The sequence below is a fragment of the Cyrtonyx montezumae genome, unplaced genomic scaffold, assembly GCF_038088225.1.
Source record: "Cyrtonyx montezumae isolate F1298 unplaced genomic scaffold, pur_monq_1.0 scaffold_36, whole genome shotgun sequence".
Taxonomy (NCBI): Eukaryota; Metazoa; Chordata; class Aves; order Galliformes; family Odontophoridae; genus Cyrtonyx; species Cyrtonyx montezumae.
The window spans coordinates 1,482,925-1,500,210 of record NW_027072041.1 but is presented as its reverse complement, the minus strand read 5'-3'; the positions used below and the strand labels follow the sequence as shown (position 1 = coordinate 1,500,210).

General features: G+C 38.6%; 1 protein-coding gene across 1 annotated transcript in view; it reads left to right on the top strand.

The window, feature by feature from the left end:
* The first annotated feature begins 3,234 nt into the window (after positions 1–3,234).
* Positions 3,235–17,286, top strand: part of CNTLN (centlein) — a 194,148-nt gene continuing 180,096 nt past the window's right edge. The window contains exon 1 of the mRNA XM_065745640.1: positions 3,235–3,470. Coding sequence (XP_065601712.1) covers positions 3,378–3,470 — 93 coding nt within the window. The 5' untranslated portion in view covers positions 3,235–3,377. The remainder of the gene's footprint in view (positions 3,471–17,286) is intronic.

The following is a 17,286-nucleotide window of genomic DNA, read 5'->3' as shown; positions in this document are numbered from 1 at the left end:
GCCCTGTGATTATCTTTGTGGACCTCCTCTGGACCTTCTCCAGCAGCTCCACATTCTTCCCATGCTGGGGGCTCCAGCTTGTATGCAATACTCCAGGTGTGTCTTTAAACATATAGAGGACAATCAACTCCCTCTCTGCTGGCCACCCTTCTCAGGCAGCTCAGGATGTCACTGGCCTTCTAGGCTGCAAGCACACACTTCTGACTCATGTCCAGCCTTTCGTCCACCAGGACCCCAAATCCTTCTCTGCAGGCCTGCTCTCAAGTTCTTCCCTCAACCTACACACATATCTGGGATTCCTCCAACCTTGGTGCAACACCCTCTGCTTAGTCTTGTTCCTTCAGTTCTAGTGGGCCCACTTTTAGAGCCCGACCTCATATATTTCCGATGCTGTAATATGTTCTTTAGAAACATAGATTAATAAAATATTGAAGACAGTGCCAAAAACTATTAGAAATATTTTCAGCGACCTTGGCTTCTCTTACTTACCACAGCTGAGAATGAGTTCCCAGAGAGGACCTTACTTTGATGATGTTTTTTACTGTCAAACTGGTGATGAATTACAGTGGTCTATTAGGAGGTATGCAAAGTAGGCAGTAGCAAATGTTGATACTTTTAATTAAAATCAGAACAGTAATGGCACTTTACTTTCAGGTAAAGAAAGCAAACTGACAAGCAGAAAAAAAAAATAATGGTGTGGTAAAGAGCAATTGCAACCTATTTGTTATATGAACATACTTCAAAGGAGGACACAGAATTTCCCATCTGTAAAACAAACATGAACACCATACCAAATTATTTCCTGTCACAAAAATAACTAGGGGTACACTTTTACTTGTATAACTTTTTCAGACTCTTTAAGTGACAATCCCTACTGGATTTAGATCATGTAGTACAAACGTATTTATTAACAGACCTTCTACAAGTGGGAAAGTTACTAAAAACTGCATATTTACTCAACAGTCACATACAAGGAAAATTTGGTGTGTTGAGCCTGTTCAAACTAAATGTTTTTTTCATTAAAAAAAATGCAATACAAAGGGAGGCACTTAGGCTTGGAAGAATTTTGCCTAACACTGTCATTAACTGATAGCTGTAATTGCAGGTGTCCCAAAACTGTAAGATTTAGAAGAAATTAGATGTACAAAATGCATCATGATAAGGCAAGGTCTCCCTGTTCGTCCAAGCTTGTCATCTGTACATACTAAGGTCTTTAAAAAGAATAAGTTCTTAAGGTTAACAGCCTGAAACATTATAGAGAGAAAAGCTTATGAAATGACAGAGAAATCTGAAGATAATTTAACTGTATAGAAAAAAACATGCCTATAAAGTAGCTACTTTATCTGGCTACGGCAGACTGTTGGTTGTGTACTTAACGTGGTAATATGTCATGTTTACTCTAATGGAATATGCAGAAACTTCTACTTTAAATTATAGAGCTTCATGAATTGTGGCCTTTTGTGTTATGTCAAGCTGTAATCCTTGAATCTTTTTAGTAACCTTTGAATGACCTTGCACTTGGAAAATGTTTTAAGATCCTATTTAGTCATTATACTTGTTTAGCAGCTAACCCAAGTATACTGTTTTGTAAGTAAGGTTGGCTTCTTGTTGCCCACGTGTAATAGGGAATATGTGGTCAAGGGAACAGTGATACAAACATCAGGAAAACATGAAAAGTGGTGAATTAAAAAAAAGAGTTATTAAAAGGCAGGGATGTGGAAAAAATGATGATTATGAAATGGTGATTGGATAAATTAAGGGAAAAAAAATTTTAAGGGAAAAGTGAAAACATAAGCACATTAAAATTAAGGCAGCATGGTCATTATGGTTAAATGAACATTAGCATAACAATAATTAAAGGCATAAGAACACAAACATGTTGAGGTTATACAATCTACAAGGCACAATGAACAACAATAAAAAAGTAGAAATATGTATGTTCTACAGAGAGAAAATTTTATTGATAATTGCTGAATACAACATCTACCTAAAGAAACATATGTACAGATGATACTTTAATACACTTTTACATAGAATCATAATCCTTATATATACATTAACTATGTAAAACAAATCTTTTGAATAGTTACTTTTTAACTTTCTAAGAGGAGACTTGGGAGCTCAACATGCTTCAAAACCCAACTTGTAAGGACATCACCAAGGTCACTAGGTTCTTTTGTCAGGTACACTGGAGGAAGAATAGACATTTTAATGTATAACTTATGTGATGTATAAAACTCCTTCACTTGCCTGCATATACTCTTGCTCAGAATTTCAATATTTGGCACAATATACACTCTGGACAACTTTTCAGATACCCGTGCAAAAATGATGACAGACGGGGAATGAAAGGATGCTTCTTAGGTGCAACAATTCACCCCTAGAGCAAAGCAGTGACACTGCTGAAATGAAATTGAGTCAGTGCTTACTTCCAGGCTCAGAAGCATACTGAACTTATGTTTTCACTTCCTTCCTCACCTGTTCAGGAAAAATTGTAGCTTTTCCTGAGGCTATTGTTTCACGGAATCACATTATCATTTGGGCTGGAAAAGACCTTCAAGATTACCAGATCCAACCATGAGGAACAGGGGTAAAACATGCCAGCTGTTAGCCATCTAATTAGAGACATGTCATGCTCAGTCCTGCTCTTTCATTTGAACAGAGATTCATTGCCTATGGGAAGAACTAGGTAAGAACACCACGAATCAATGGATGGGGCCCATGCAGGCTGCAGAAAGTATTGCAAGATTTGCTTTTGCAGCGCCATTTAGTCCTTTATTTGAAAACAACACACTCTGCATGCCCTGTTCTTAAATCATGTGCATTTATGTAGATGCACACACGCAAATACTTCATCAGACCCAAAAGCTCTTCCAGGGCTTCCTTAATTTCCAGTTGCAAGGTCTTAAAGCAGACCAAAAGCAGACCAAACAACGGAACAGTGTTGCTGGATGAGACAACTCTGCGTTTCTAAGGGCAGAGGACGCGCTCCAAGGCGAAACACTGCACACGGCTGAAGCAGCAGCCGCCAACCAACGGTGAGCGAGAGCACAACCCCCCGCCTAGGGCGGGAAGGCGCCAGCAGGGCGCATGCGCGGCGCCGCCGCTAGGGCGGGCGAATTCAAACGTGCCCTCGCACCCCCTCGCCTCGCTGGGGCAGCGGTTGGGCTGACGTCATTGTGCCGCGTCCTTCCCCGCGGTTTCCGGCGCCCGTGCGGGCGGTGAGTGCGGCCAAACGGGAAAGTTTTCGTTGCGAGCCGTTCGCGGCGCCGCTTCTCTCTTCTTTCCCTCAGGAGAGGGCGGGCGCTCTTCGCGTCCCTCCCCGCCGCCGTGGGACCCGTCTGCTCCGGCGAGAGGCGGTCAGCGCGACGCCGGCGATGGCAGAGGGGCGCCCGGAGGCGGCTGCATCGCGGGTGGACGTGCTGGAGGAAGAGCTGCGGGGCCTAGCCGAGGAGCTGAGCCGCTGCCAGGTACCTGAGAGCGAGGCGTGGAGCTGAGGGGTGGCTGCGGCCGAGCGGCCGGGGTCTGCCGGTGCGCTGTTACCGCCGGGACGCGGGTTCGGGAGCGTGGGGAAGAGCCCACCTGTAGGGCGGGTCCGGGTCCCGGAGCGGGTTTGAACTCTGTGCGTTGCTCGGGGCCCCGAGCTGCTGGCTGTGTGCTGTCACTCTTTGCCTCGAGAAACTCATGTATTTGCACGGTGAGTAGTGAGGATAGCAAGGTGAGCTGCGGTGTGCAACTCCTGGAAAAAATGAGCAAAGAAGGGGGACCGTAGAAGTATAGCTCTTGAGAGGTCGTTTAATCTCTTCCCCACCTTGTAGTGTGGTTAAATGCACTCAAGCCCATCCTTGGAGGGGGGTGTTGTTGATAGGAGAGGCTGTCCTTGGTAGAGTTCCACCTGTCATCCTTATCAGATATTCTCTCATCATGTTAGCAGTTGGTCGTTCGTCACTTGTACTTGCTGCATTTCATGAAAATAAGCAAATGGTAGCAGCAGGAGGTCTTGTCATGGCAGTCTGCCATGCTAGAGAACTGCATAAAGCCAGGCGAATAAGGAGTAGGGAGAGGCGATAGCTGATGCTTGCCTTGCTTTCTCTCTTGTTCCATGGTAGGCCACTACTATCTTACCATGCAACATGCTCTGGTGAAGCCTGTGAGGTCCAGGGCATGTGCATTCATAGCTATGAATAGATAATAGCATCCATATTGGAATTGTAAGCTGTTGTTCCAAGCAGCATTGGTAGACTGGGCAACTGGTGCTGAACGTGAATTACAGGTGGAATCAAGGCTTGGAGAAACTCCTCTCTTGGAGGACAAAGGGGAAAGGGAGTTGTCAGCAAAACTGCCATTTAGCAATTCAAAACAGTCAATGATATGGAGATTTCTCAGTGTTCTGTAAGAGATGTTTAGAATCCTCTTTTTTAACGATAATTCTGTTTCCCTTTCTCAGCATGAAGATCTGCAGTGTCAGATGAAGTTTAGTGGAGGCAGATCAAAGACGATCAGCACGTTCACTAACTGAACCTATATAATTTGAGGGCAGCTCCAAAAGTAATGCCTCCTATTTTATTATGTTACCTAGTGATGTCAGAGGCAGATATTGGTGGTATGGCAGTTAGAAGTTGAACCTACTCACCATTATTGTATTATGTATTGTTATCATGCAACAGATGGTGGACCGTGTCTGACAAAATGATATCTGACATAAAAATGCATCTGAAGCAAAGGTGTGGAATTGAATTCCTCCATGCTGAAAGAATTGCACCTATTGACATTTGGTGGGTGGTATGTTTCAGCAGTGGCAGCAGTGAGATGAAAAAAAAATCCATGTTCTGGATGGCCACTCACAACTATCGCGCCATGAAATAAAGAGCATCTTGGTCAGCCCATCTGCATGAATCAGCTGATGGTGATGACTGCAACAAAAAACAATGTTTTGTAGTTGAGAATTTGATCTATCAAGTAGTGCTATTCCACTCCTGGTATCTGTTGTAGTTTCTCTGCAAATGAATAGGAGGCATTACTTATGGAATGTAGTTGCGTAGCACATTTTTGAAGTGAATTATAAATAATAGAAACTTGTAGTAAAGTGTCTGATTTTCCCCTTTAGATTAGTTCATGTTCATTTTACATGCAATTGTGTACATTTATGTTTTTTTCACTGATAAGCCCATTACAGTTATCTGGAAATGACCAACTAAAATTTTCTTTTTAATGTATTGAACCAATTTGCAGCTGAAGGTGACTATGTCCAGTTTTATATCATTAACAGTGATGAGATGTGCTGTCACCACTATGAACTAGTGTCAAATCCATGGAGTGGTTACATATGAATCCCCCATCGAAGTTCATGATGCATCCCTGGGTGGGTAAAGCAATGTACAGTGCCTTTTGAGATAGGAAATTGATCCTTCTGGATTTCCTGGAACCTGGACAAGCCCTCAACTTGATTGGTTGAGGTTCAACAAAATCATGAGATTTAACAAGAGCAAGTGTAGAGTCTTGCACCTGGGGAGGAGTAACTACATGCACTGGTACATGCTGGGGGATGACCTTCTGGAGAGGAGCTCTGAGGAGAGGGACCTGGGTGTCCTGGTTCACTGTTAGAACTTGAATCATGATAAGAGGATTCTTGAGCATAACAATTCTGTTCCAGTTGTTTTGTAAAAGCTGATTGTTTTATCATTCTGACATGGAACTTGCAAAAATGAGAAGACTGTTAAGAAGGCAGTCTCGACCTCCCAAACCATCAATGGTGGACACTACTATAAAGCTGACAAAGGAAATATTTGAAGTGTGTTTGTCTCTGTTGTTGTGTTTGGGAAAATAGTGATTGCTGCATCTTGTCATGGTTTTATGATTTTTGTTATATTATTGATATTCCACATTATAACATGTAGTGTATTGGGAGTTAAAGAGTTAATGCTCCAGCTCTGTGGATCATTGATAGTTCCAGGTATACCAGTCTCAGAAGAGAAGAAGAACTACATTCCCCAAAGGACTGTGCCATGCTTTGCATTTTAAGTGTTTCTGCTCAGAGGGAAAGATAAAAACTGTCTGTGGTCACAGGACCATCCCTCTTCCCTTGGGGATGGACTCAGCAGTGGGTGTTTGTTGCAGCCGTCCGCCTTCAGCATTTGGCTTAAGGCCTTTGGTTTATCGGACACTCTCTCTTGCTCATTTTGATTCATTAGCCTCAATTCCAATTATATTGTATTATACTGTGTTATTTTGCTTTCTGATATCTTATTTAGTAAATTAGCTTTCCTCCTCAGATCGTTGCTGCTGTTTTGTTCCTAAGCTCATCTCCCTTTTTCCCTTTTTTTTTTCTTTCCCCCTTCCTCTTCCCCAAGGCGTGGGCCCATGGGTCCCCTGCCTCAGTCGCCACTGTACCAGGTCAAACCAACCCATAAACCACTGACACATCTGCAGCAGAGTATTGTATAGTTATTTTGGTACTCAGTTAATTAATCTCTTAATTTTAGTGCTCCTCTTCTCTTAATTTTACCTAAGAATAACTTGAATAATGGAGTTGTTGCCTGAAAACAGTTGTGGAGGGGGAGACATGGATACTTTTCTTTTGGTCCTTGTTGTTCCAGTTCTGTGTCTGGCTCTGTGTTGTTGGGGAACAGTGTAAAAGGGAGAGGTCAAACAGTGAGTTTTAACACATCTGGTTTCTGTTACTTCCTTTAACTGCTACATTCTATTTTGGTGTTAGATACATCTGCCTACCACCTAAATATCCTGAGAGCTTTCCTTAGAAAATCTTTAACAACTATGTCCATATTCTTCCATGGAGTTCTTGGTTATTATTGGTGTTTATAAGATTTGGTATGTGTTTTCTGCTTCTCCTTTTCGCTTGTGGTTCTTTTTTTTTTTTTTTTTTTTTTTGAGCACTTGAAAGTGCTGTGTTTTTGTTTTTGTTTTTCTGTTTTCCTTTTGCAAATGGCAGTTACTTGTGGTAAAGGAGATTGTGATTTCTCCTTTTTTTTTTTTTTAAAGGGGAATGATACAATGGGTTTGTAGAATCTCAGTCTGTCTGTAGAGTTTCTGTGCCATTTGGTAGAAAATAATGTGTATCCTTTAGCAAATGTCTGTCTTCTGCTTTATCCTAGTTCCCAGTCTCTAAGCTGCTGAATTGTATAATGTTATTAATCCATACTATTCCCCAAACAAAGAGATAAGATTTGATGAAGTCTTACCATGCAGTATTTTAAAGAATCTTTCCTATCTTTCAGTATAATAGATTGTTATTGGGACCAGCTTTTCTCTTTCCAGTTGTATTATCTCTTGCTGGAAGTGTTAGTAGAAATACAAAGTTAAAAGAAACAGGTGCATGCCCTGCTTTCTATTTATACTGCTGGTGTTAATTGCAGAAGGCCTTCACCGTCTTATTAGATGCAGCTTTTACCAAAGAAGTAATGTTATAACTCTTTCTGCTAAAATAAGGTGTGGTTTCTCCTGTTTGTACTTACTTTTTAACTCTATGATTCTGTGGAAACCAAGATCATTAACTTCTCTCTGAAGCTGTATGTGCAAGGTGTATTATGCACGTCTTTTTTCATTGTATTTCCTAGCTCACTTGCTTTTCCTAGCAATGATGATTATAAAGCCCACTCCTTTGCTATAGTGGGAGTTTAAAGGTATATACAGCTGTTGCTAAGGGACAGATTTCTCAAGAAAACAGTGCTGTGCACTTCCTGCATAGTTTGTTACAGTTGTCCCACCATAGTGTTTGATCAAAGAAACCATACCGTTGCTTATAGTTTTACATTTACAGATGCAATTTATAGATTCAAAACTTGAAAGTCTTCATTAGCTATAAATTAGCAACTTCATTGGTAATCTGTGCCTAAATAGTTTGCTGCTGCAAATTATCAGGTAGAACTCAGCTTCTGTCAAAAGGTGATAAATATAAATTGAGAAAGAAGTCTCTTCCTATGCTTGCTTTTAACATTACTTCTCCTTACTGTCAGTTATTTGGGTGACATTTGTAACTATGGACTATGCATATCTGTAAGTGGTTTTAGATAGAAAGGGAATAAGAAAAGTGGACTGTTAGTTTGTGGAAGATGGGAGTGACTGCAGCTACAGTTTCTACTGGTTTTGTTTTGCTTCTTGTTTATCTTGGAAACCTGTGGATAGACCTGGTCTGATCTTCATGTCCTATTTCATACTGTTTGCGGAAGAATAATACTTCTGTGGACAGATGGACTTGTTTTGATCAATTTATGGGTCAGAGAAGAACATAAAATATTCTGTTTGATATCACTACTACTGACTACAGATAGGATTGCTGTAACAAGCCTATACATTATCAAGAAATTTCCATTACCTGGGAAAACAGATGCATTCTGCCCTTCTTTATCAATAATATTTTGGACACCTACTGGATATTGAAAGAAGCCAGGATAATGGCCATTTGGCTTATAAGTAGTTATTAGCCAATTCTTTATCTAGAAGTTTATATGAAAAATACATTAAATAGGTTAAAAAAATGCCCAAAGTGTTGTATCTTATCATAATATATGAGTAGGTATTTTGTGTGTGTTGATTGTGTATATTAAAAGTATTTAAATTAATATCTGGGAATTATTAAAGAAAATCATTAAATGTATTAAATATTATAGAGAAATTCCAAGTTTCATCCTTCCTGGTGTTTTCTTTCTTTTTTTTTTTTAATGTAAAGCTCTTTTTTATTCTTCTGGCTTTGTGACTAAAAATAAAATGCTTGTGAACTATCATTGTGAGAATTTGTGTGCATTAGTTTTTCTTCTGTATTAATTGTTGATATTCATATATACTGTTCACATAAAACGGTGCAGAGTGTTTAATGCCTCCATTCATTAAATACTAATTTATTTTATTAGTGATTAAGCCAAGACCACATACTTATTGGTACCATGGGATGCCAGCTGTTTAGTGTTTTGGGTGTTGTTTTTTTGTTTGTTTGCTGTTGTTGTTTTCTTACATTTTGCCATAAGGAGTCTAAATCACATGAGTCTGATTGGTACAGGTGCTATTAATAAAGGCCTTATCCTTTATTCTAAACAATGAAACATCATCACTGAGTAGCTAAGTTTAATATTTTTTCTTTTATTTTTGACAATTTCTAGCTAATAAGAATGAAACTGCTTATACTTTTTTGTACTGAGAAATATTTCATGTTAATATAGAACTGTGAAGATGAACAGAGAATGAGACTTACTAAAAATTGTGTATTTGCATTTATTACCTACTCATAGCATGTCTGTAGATGGTATTTCAACTAGCCTCTGGAGTAAGTGAGAAACAAGTATCTGGTACAGAGAGTCATGAGGTGAAAGGTTGTTTTATGGAAACAGAAGATCTTTGCTGTTTCTCAATGAAGAAAGTCATGTTTTACTTTGTAGTAAAGTTGTAGACTCTTGTAGTTCTTCCAGCTGTATTGAGCACAGTTCTGTAACACACCAAATTCTACATGTCATGCTGTACAACTTTAGAGATTTGACCTTGAGGAGCATTTTTTTTAAGCAGGTTTGTTGTTTTGTTTGTTTTCTAATTCAGGAGGACATACACAGTTCTTAAAGATTTAGTTTAGATAATCTTATTCATTATTGCTATTGTGTATACTTTTTCAGCTCTTTCAGTTACTATTTAGCTCCTAACTTTTAAAGATTTGCTCACAGTATTAAACTTGTCCTCAATATCAGAGGACTTTTGTGGCAAGAACTGTAATTTCAGTCAAGAGTTAATGTGGTGGACCCACATTCTACTTTATTAGCCTTGATAATTCAGCCTGAATGTACCAAATGTGTATTTATATGGATATGTGGTCTGTAAAATGAAAACTACTTGCAGATTCCCATGTTTTGAAATCCACTGAAACTATGAAATACTTTGTATTAATCCAGAGCATTGTGTTAAATACAACACTGGAACTGAAAGATTGTTCTCAAAATGACAATTGAATTCTTAAAATAACCCACAATATTTTAGCACTTAAAACAGTTACATACAAAACCTGTATTTCACTTCATTCTGTGTGTCTTTCATTCCAACTATGTGCTGGACCTCATGTTTTTTTTCCAAATCTAAAGATCAAAAGCAGCCTTGGCTGCAGTGGCCATGACATCGTGGTGTTAAGGATCCTGTGGACAGTGCAGAGACTAAAAAGAAAGCAAACTCTCAGCCTGAATTTCAGTAGAATAGGCTTTGTCCTCTTCAGCTTTCTTCTTGGGAGAGTCCCATGGAATAACAGTGCAGGGGAAAAGGAGGCCTGAAGAGCTGGTTAATATTCAAGTATAACCTCCTCCAAGCTTCAGCCACCCCAAGAAGAGAAGTCAGGCAAAAATGCTAGGAGGCCTGCATGGGTGAACAAGGAGTTCTTGTCAAACTCAAAGATGAATACAATACAAATGCAAAAAGGAAGCACACAGAAGGTGGAAGCAAGGGTGGTCAATTTGGGAGGGTAAAGGAAGACTAGGAAAGATGTCAGCCCTTTCCCAAACAGTGTGAGGGACCTGGTTACACAGGACAAAGAAAAGGTTGAGGTACTGAATACCATCCTTGCATCACTCTTTACTGTCAAAACTGGCTTTTAGGAATCCCAAGTCACAGAGACTGGGGGGAAAGACTAGAGAAAGGAAAATGTACACAGTGTACACTAAGTTACTCTTAGTGGAAGAGGGTAAGGGAATGTTTAAGCAGACTGAAAATATCTTAAGTTCTTAGACACTTATGGGTTGCACCCATGAGTGCTGAGGGAGCTGGCTGTTGTCTTTGCAAGACTACACTTGGTGATCTTTGAGCAACAGTCACAACTAGGATGAGTGTTTGAAGCTTAGAGGAAAGCTAATGTGTCTCCTGTCTTCAGAGAGGGCAGGAAGGAGGTCCACGTGACAGCCCTCTTTAACGGTCTGAATGATGAGGCAGATCATTACTGGTGATGACATGGAGCTGGGAACGGTGACTGTTACATCAGAGGGTTCTGCTGCCATTTATCAGTTGGACAGTGGAGAAATAGATGAATGGACGTTCAGAGCCTTACGACTGGTGAGGAACAACTCCAGACCCAGGACAGGATGTGGGCCTGACAGAAAGCAGTTCTGCAGGAAAGGAGCAGTTGTTCCCTTTTGAATAGCAAAGAAACACTTTTTCACTGTGTCAGTGTTTGAGTACTGGCAGTACTGGTGTTGCCCAAAGAGGCTGTGAAGTACCCTCCCTGGAGATCTGTAGAAGCTATCTGGAAATGATCCCAGACAACGTGCTGTGGGTGTCCCTGCTTGAGCTGAGGTTTCTGACCGGATAGCTTCCAGAAGTCACCTCCAATCTCAACTGGTCTTGATTCTGTGGAATTACTTTAATGACTACTGTTAGATTTTATTCCCTGAGTTTAGAAATTTGTAGCTTGAAATGGGTGCTCACAGCTGAGTTATCTTATCCTTGATGTATAGAAAGTTTAACTCACCTATGGAATGGAGCCCTTTTGCTTTCTGTTATCAGTGCATCTTTGGGAACAGTTCTTAAATTGAGCAAGTGTTCAATACTGAGTACTCAGAAGAAAGCAATTATTAAAGACTCTATCAGTGAATGAAGACAAAAGCAGATCATCCTGACTGTGCACTCAGTCTGTCTGAAAAAAGTGAGTAAAGTTATTTATTGGTGAGGATGGTACTGTGTATTACATGTTCATGTCTATCAGATAACTTACTTCTGCTGTTTAACTTATTTTCATTTCTTTCCTGTCCTAGCACGATGATGCTGAACTGACTTTTGTAATGATACTTCATTGACTACCATGTCAGACCAGACCAGTATTGTTTTTCTTGTCCATTAATGCTAAATGAGTCAGTTCACATCAATTGACAATGTATAATAAAATTATTCAGATAAGTATTTTGCTCTCTTTTTGTCACTCTGCTGGACTAATTTGAAGAGTTCGTGTGTAATGATAGCATCTTTTGGTGTGTCTTTTGCACTCCTTTTGCTTAGCTCATCAACATAGCAGTAAATAACAGCAAATGTATAAATAAAATGGTATCCTTCTTCAATGTTTGACTGAAAGGCATTTTCTTTGTGGCCAGAAGTACTAAAAAAAACAAGATAAAATTATTTACGTCATGATTAGAGCATAGCTAATTATTTTTCTAGTGCCACAAATAATACTGTGTGCTGGTTTTGTACCCTTAGCACTTCAGCATTAAGAAACTGGAGAGAAAGATGCACTTTTTTCCTGATAGCATCTATTTTGAAGTTATCAATTTCCTTACAAATCTTTCTCGATGTGGTGGTGTGTATTGTGTGTTTGTGACTCTTGTGAAGTTGGAAATAAGCTAATGTCTTATTTGCAGCCAGTGTATGTAAGGCAGTATATTTTTTGGTGAGGAATGTGGTGTTTTGGTGTAGAATGTGTCCATCGGCTTGATTAAAGGCTTAAGCTCTTTAATCAGAAACATATTAGGTGGTAGGAAAGTGTAAAACAGCCTTTTTTCTTGCAAGTGTTTAGATGTTTATGCCACATCTGTTTTCATGTTTTCTCAGTCTTTCTGAAGGCTAATCTGATATTTGCTCAGTCCTGTATGCTATTCTGCATTTCTGTATCAATTCTTTCAGCATGATAGTGATGTATATTTCACTTAATCGTGAAATACTCTGTGATACTGAAAAATTGTCACTGCCTACTGTTAGAGTTCTTACTAAAATCATCAGTAATCCAGTAGCTCCCTCTATCCTGCTAAATGTTTCGTTTCCCCTTTTGGGGATATTGATGGGTGTCTGCTGCTTAAAATTTTAAATAAGCACGTGTGTCCTAGTGTCCTATGCTTTTTAGCACTTGTTGGGGGCGGGGGAGACTCAGGTGTGAGTGTTGTGATTGCATTGTTTTGGTTTGGTTTTGTGAGGGAATACTTATTTAGTAAGTTATCACTAAGTTATCATAAGTGCTATAAAAATTGTGGATTTATATGAACGCTTCTAATGTTAACATGTTCTGAAATAAAGTAAAATACAAAAAAAAAAAGCCTCTAAAATGTAGTCAAGGCATTCGATGTATGATTTATACTGAAGGAAATTCTTTTGTTCTTAGTGCAGTTTACTGTAGATGCATAGAGAAAAAATAAGTCTACCTGTAAGTTTAATTTGCAAAGTCTGGAATGACAGTTTGTATGAACAAAAAGATGCTGCTTATGCTTTTGTATTGTCACTGCTAAACTAAAAGCTTTTTTCTTTTGTGAGTTTGGTATGACTTTTAAAGAATGCTAGCTAATTCTTGAGTAGTGTAAAAGTAGTGTAAAAATACTAAAAACTGATGAAGATGCGATTCAGTTTCCAGCAGGCAAAATAATGCATGTAATATTGATACCAATATCAATACAATATCAAATGTCCAGGGCAATGTTTAGGCTCAGGTTTCTTTTCCAAGAGGAGAGGAGAAAAACTGAGTTGAAATGAGAATATTTGTCTTGCCCTGTGTTAAATCCAGAGAGATTCTTTGTTTGTGAATTAAGTTAATGTTTAGTAAATTGATGACTTGTAAGCAAGTACTTAATCTGTGGCAATTCATGCCATTTAACCCATGGTTCAGCTTATATATTTTTTGCTTTCTGAGCTTGTTACTGTTAAAAATGATTAAAAAATAAAAAGAAAAAGGAAAAAAAATCCGATTTGCTTTGCAAAGAACAGTTATTGTTCATTCCTATACATATTGTAGTATTATGATTATGGTTACTTTCATTGTGGACCAAGGGAAATCACACTTTTCAATGTACTCTGTTTTTTCATTGTAGTTCTCTAGTTCTAGCTGGCATACCTCATCACAGGATAAGCATTTTTATCTGACATTAGATGTGTTGTGGATGATTTTAATGAGCAATTTGCAATAACTTTCAAATGACATCTGTATTCTGCCTTGTGTACAGAAGTTCTCAGCTGTTCAAGGTACACTCACTGACCTCTTGAGCTGCTAATGTACACTTGAGTAGACTGCACATTCCTTGGGTATGCTGAAGATTGATATATCCCAGGCCTTGACAGCTGTAGTGTTTTTCTGTGCCAACTTCAGACTGTCTAAGCAGCCTTTTTTCAGAAGAAATTGTTTGGCTCCCAAGACCATTCAGGGAACAGCCTTACCAAATCCTTTAATTGTGCCAACAGCTTTAAGACTATTTAAACATCTTTCTATCTTAAAACTGTAATATTTTTAACTAATATTCTGTAACATAAAATACAGTAACTTGTAGATTTATTTGAAACAATTTTAACTATGAAAAGGTTTGACAAGCAGATCACATTTAACAGTTACTTATTGCTCAGTGAGTTATGTTTTCCTAATGTAATAAACATGTTATATGTTTTCCTAATGTGATAAATTGGAAATTTTGCACATCTCCATGTTAACATTCAGTGAAATGAAGCTCATTGATTTTTGAGTGTAGATAGCATTTTATTTTATTACTGATAATACTTAATTGAAAGCAGTTATTTAACTTTTGTCCTTATTATTTTGGCAGAAAGATTCACTTAGGAAGAAATTTGCTGTGTTTGCCTATTTATAGAAATACAAATATGCAACAAAAAGCATTTGTTCACATAGGTTGGAATATTTGATACTATATTTTCCAAGTAGCACTGGTACCTTTATTTTTGATAACTAGAATTATTGTTTAAACAGTGTTAATTAATTATTATTGTGATAATGTTCAACATTTGTGGTAACCAGTGTAATTTTCTTACCAGGCTACCTGGAAAGTTTTTTGTTGTTATTTCTGTTAGATTTTGATTCAGACACTATTTAGCCTTTTACTGTTTAGCAATTTCTTTGATGTTTACTTTGTGTATACTGTTTAGTTTCAATATGACTTTCTGCATTGGTTTTTTTCCTTATTTTCTGAATGAGTTATGGTGGGGGTGTTTTTTTTTCTTTCCTGCTTCATTTACTGCTTCTGTCCTTTCAGCACAGATAGAAATGTGGCAGAACTTCATTATATAGTGAATAACAATTTCACTGACATGAGTGAAAGTCGGAATTGATTTTCTCTTTCATGAACAGCTCTTAAAGTAAACTGTGAGATGGCTGTAGATGACTTGAAGTTAATCTGAACTGTTTAATTGAAAAGAGTGTTCACATCTAAATGTTGGTGTTCTTAGTAAGAAAACAACTAACTCTTCATCACAGTGAAACTTCCTATCTTTGATATTATTGAAAGGGCAGTTTTTGTGTCCCACATCAAGATTTATATAAAAATCAGTTTGCCAGGGACTTGGTACATGTGGGAAACTCAGTAACAAATCACAGGTAAACTATGAGGAATTCCCTTTCCTCAAACTGTACAAGTGTGGAGGCCAACACCTGGAGTGGAATAACTTCACACATTGGTAGAGGTTAGAGGCTTCTGGAAAGGAGCTCTGTGAAGGAGGGACTTTGGTGATCTGGTGGTCAAGAGGTTGGCCATGAGCAAACATTATGCCTTCGTGGCCAGGAAGGAGGTCGATAGTATACTTGAGTGCACTGAAAAGAGCATGGCCAGCAGGTCACCCCTCAGCTGTGCCCTGGTGAGGCCACATGTAGAGTACTGTGTCCAATACTGGGCTCCCCAGTTCTGAAAAGACAGAGAAGTTCTCAACTGAGTGCAGTGAAGATCTGTGAAGTTGATTAGGAGCCAGGAGTGTCTCCTGAACACAGAAAGGCTGAGGGACTTGGGACTGAGGGAGCTGCATCACAGTTAAAAAGTATCTCAAGAGCAGGAGTCAAATGGATGGTGCCACGCTCTTTTCAGTGGTGTAGAGTGACAGGACAAGGGGAACAGGCACAAACAGTTCCATAAAATGCAAGGAAGAACTTTACTGTGTGGGTGACAGAGCACTGTAGCAGGCTGTCCAGAGAGGCTGTGGAGTCTCCTTCTCTTAGAGATATTCAAGACCCATCTGGATGCTTTCCAGAGCAACCTACTGTGAGAACCCACTTTAACAAGGGAGGTAGGACTTGATGGGTTCCCAGAGGTTCCCTTACTTACAATTCTATGATTCTTTGATATTTGTTAGCAACAATTTATCATATGTTACCACAGTTTTCACAGTATTCTTTGTGTGTGTAAAGGGAGAATTATATATTTAAAAGAAAAAGTTGTATACTCTTGTGTGTACTCTTGTGAGGCACTCCTGTGCAGATCTCCAGCTTGTGGTCTGGAGTGTCAGGGAGCTTCCAGGACAGCTCACAGGGCAGCCTCTTCACCTTGTGGTGAATCTCATGACAGTGGATAATGCTTCTTGGAGTCATGTAAAAGCCTAAGTGTCTCTGTTCCTCTAATAAATAAATGAATAGAAAACACAACAGCTGCTTCTACACTGATGTACAGAGAACAGTAAAGGCAAAATCTTAGGAAGCCCAGTGATAAGTAAATTTAGTTTCTTATAAAAGCAGACAAAATTATATTGAACAAAGCCCATGAGCTCACAAATCAGCATCCCTAATTTTGTCTGTTCGACTGAAGATTTTTAAACATTTGCCAATGTTCTACTGTTTGTACTTCATTAGATGCGCTGTAATGACTTCTTGGCCCTTAGACTAATTTGCTAGTGATTTTAAGTAGTTCAGTGCAAAAATACACTAAATCATGTATGAAAGATATAAAAATGTTCAAGTACTTTTATCAGTTCAGCTCTGCTCTTCAAGTTGCTGATTAACTGAGATTTGAATTAAAAGTATTTTGAAATTGTAGTTAGACATATCTTATTAGATGTTCATTCCTATGCTGTGGTTCAAAGATTTCTTTATACTTGAACTGATGCCACTTAGAGTATAAGAATCACTGACATACTTAGTGTCCTCTTAAATAATTAAAAACAAATCACAGTTCTGTTGCTGTTACTTAGTGAGTTTTTATTTGGCTTTGTGTTCTTTCTTTGACAGATTCCAGAAAGAAATGCAAGCTATTCTTAAGCATTCAGAACAGATAGAATCCATGTTCTTTCTAGATCTTACTGCTTTGTGGAAGCCTTGTTACGGTTTTATGATTTTTGTTATATTATTGATAATTCCATAAAACCATAACAAGCCTGCAGCAATTTTTCCAAGCCTGGAAAACATTTTTTTTTTTTTCATTCAGCTTCAGTCTGTGAAGCAATAAGTTGTTTGAAAATCCCTATACATACCAAGACTTTTCAGATAACATGGTAAGGTATTTGCAGGACCTGCCCTTGCCAGATTTTTTGATTAAACATGAAAAAGGTGTACAGTTTATATAGTCTTCAGACCAGATACATCATACAAATATCATGAAGTGACTTCACTCAGTGAATGAGAGACTGTAT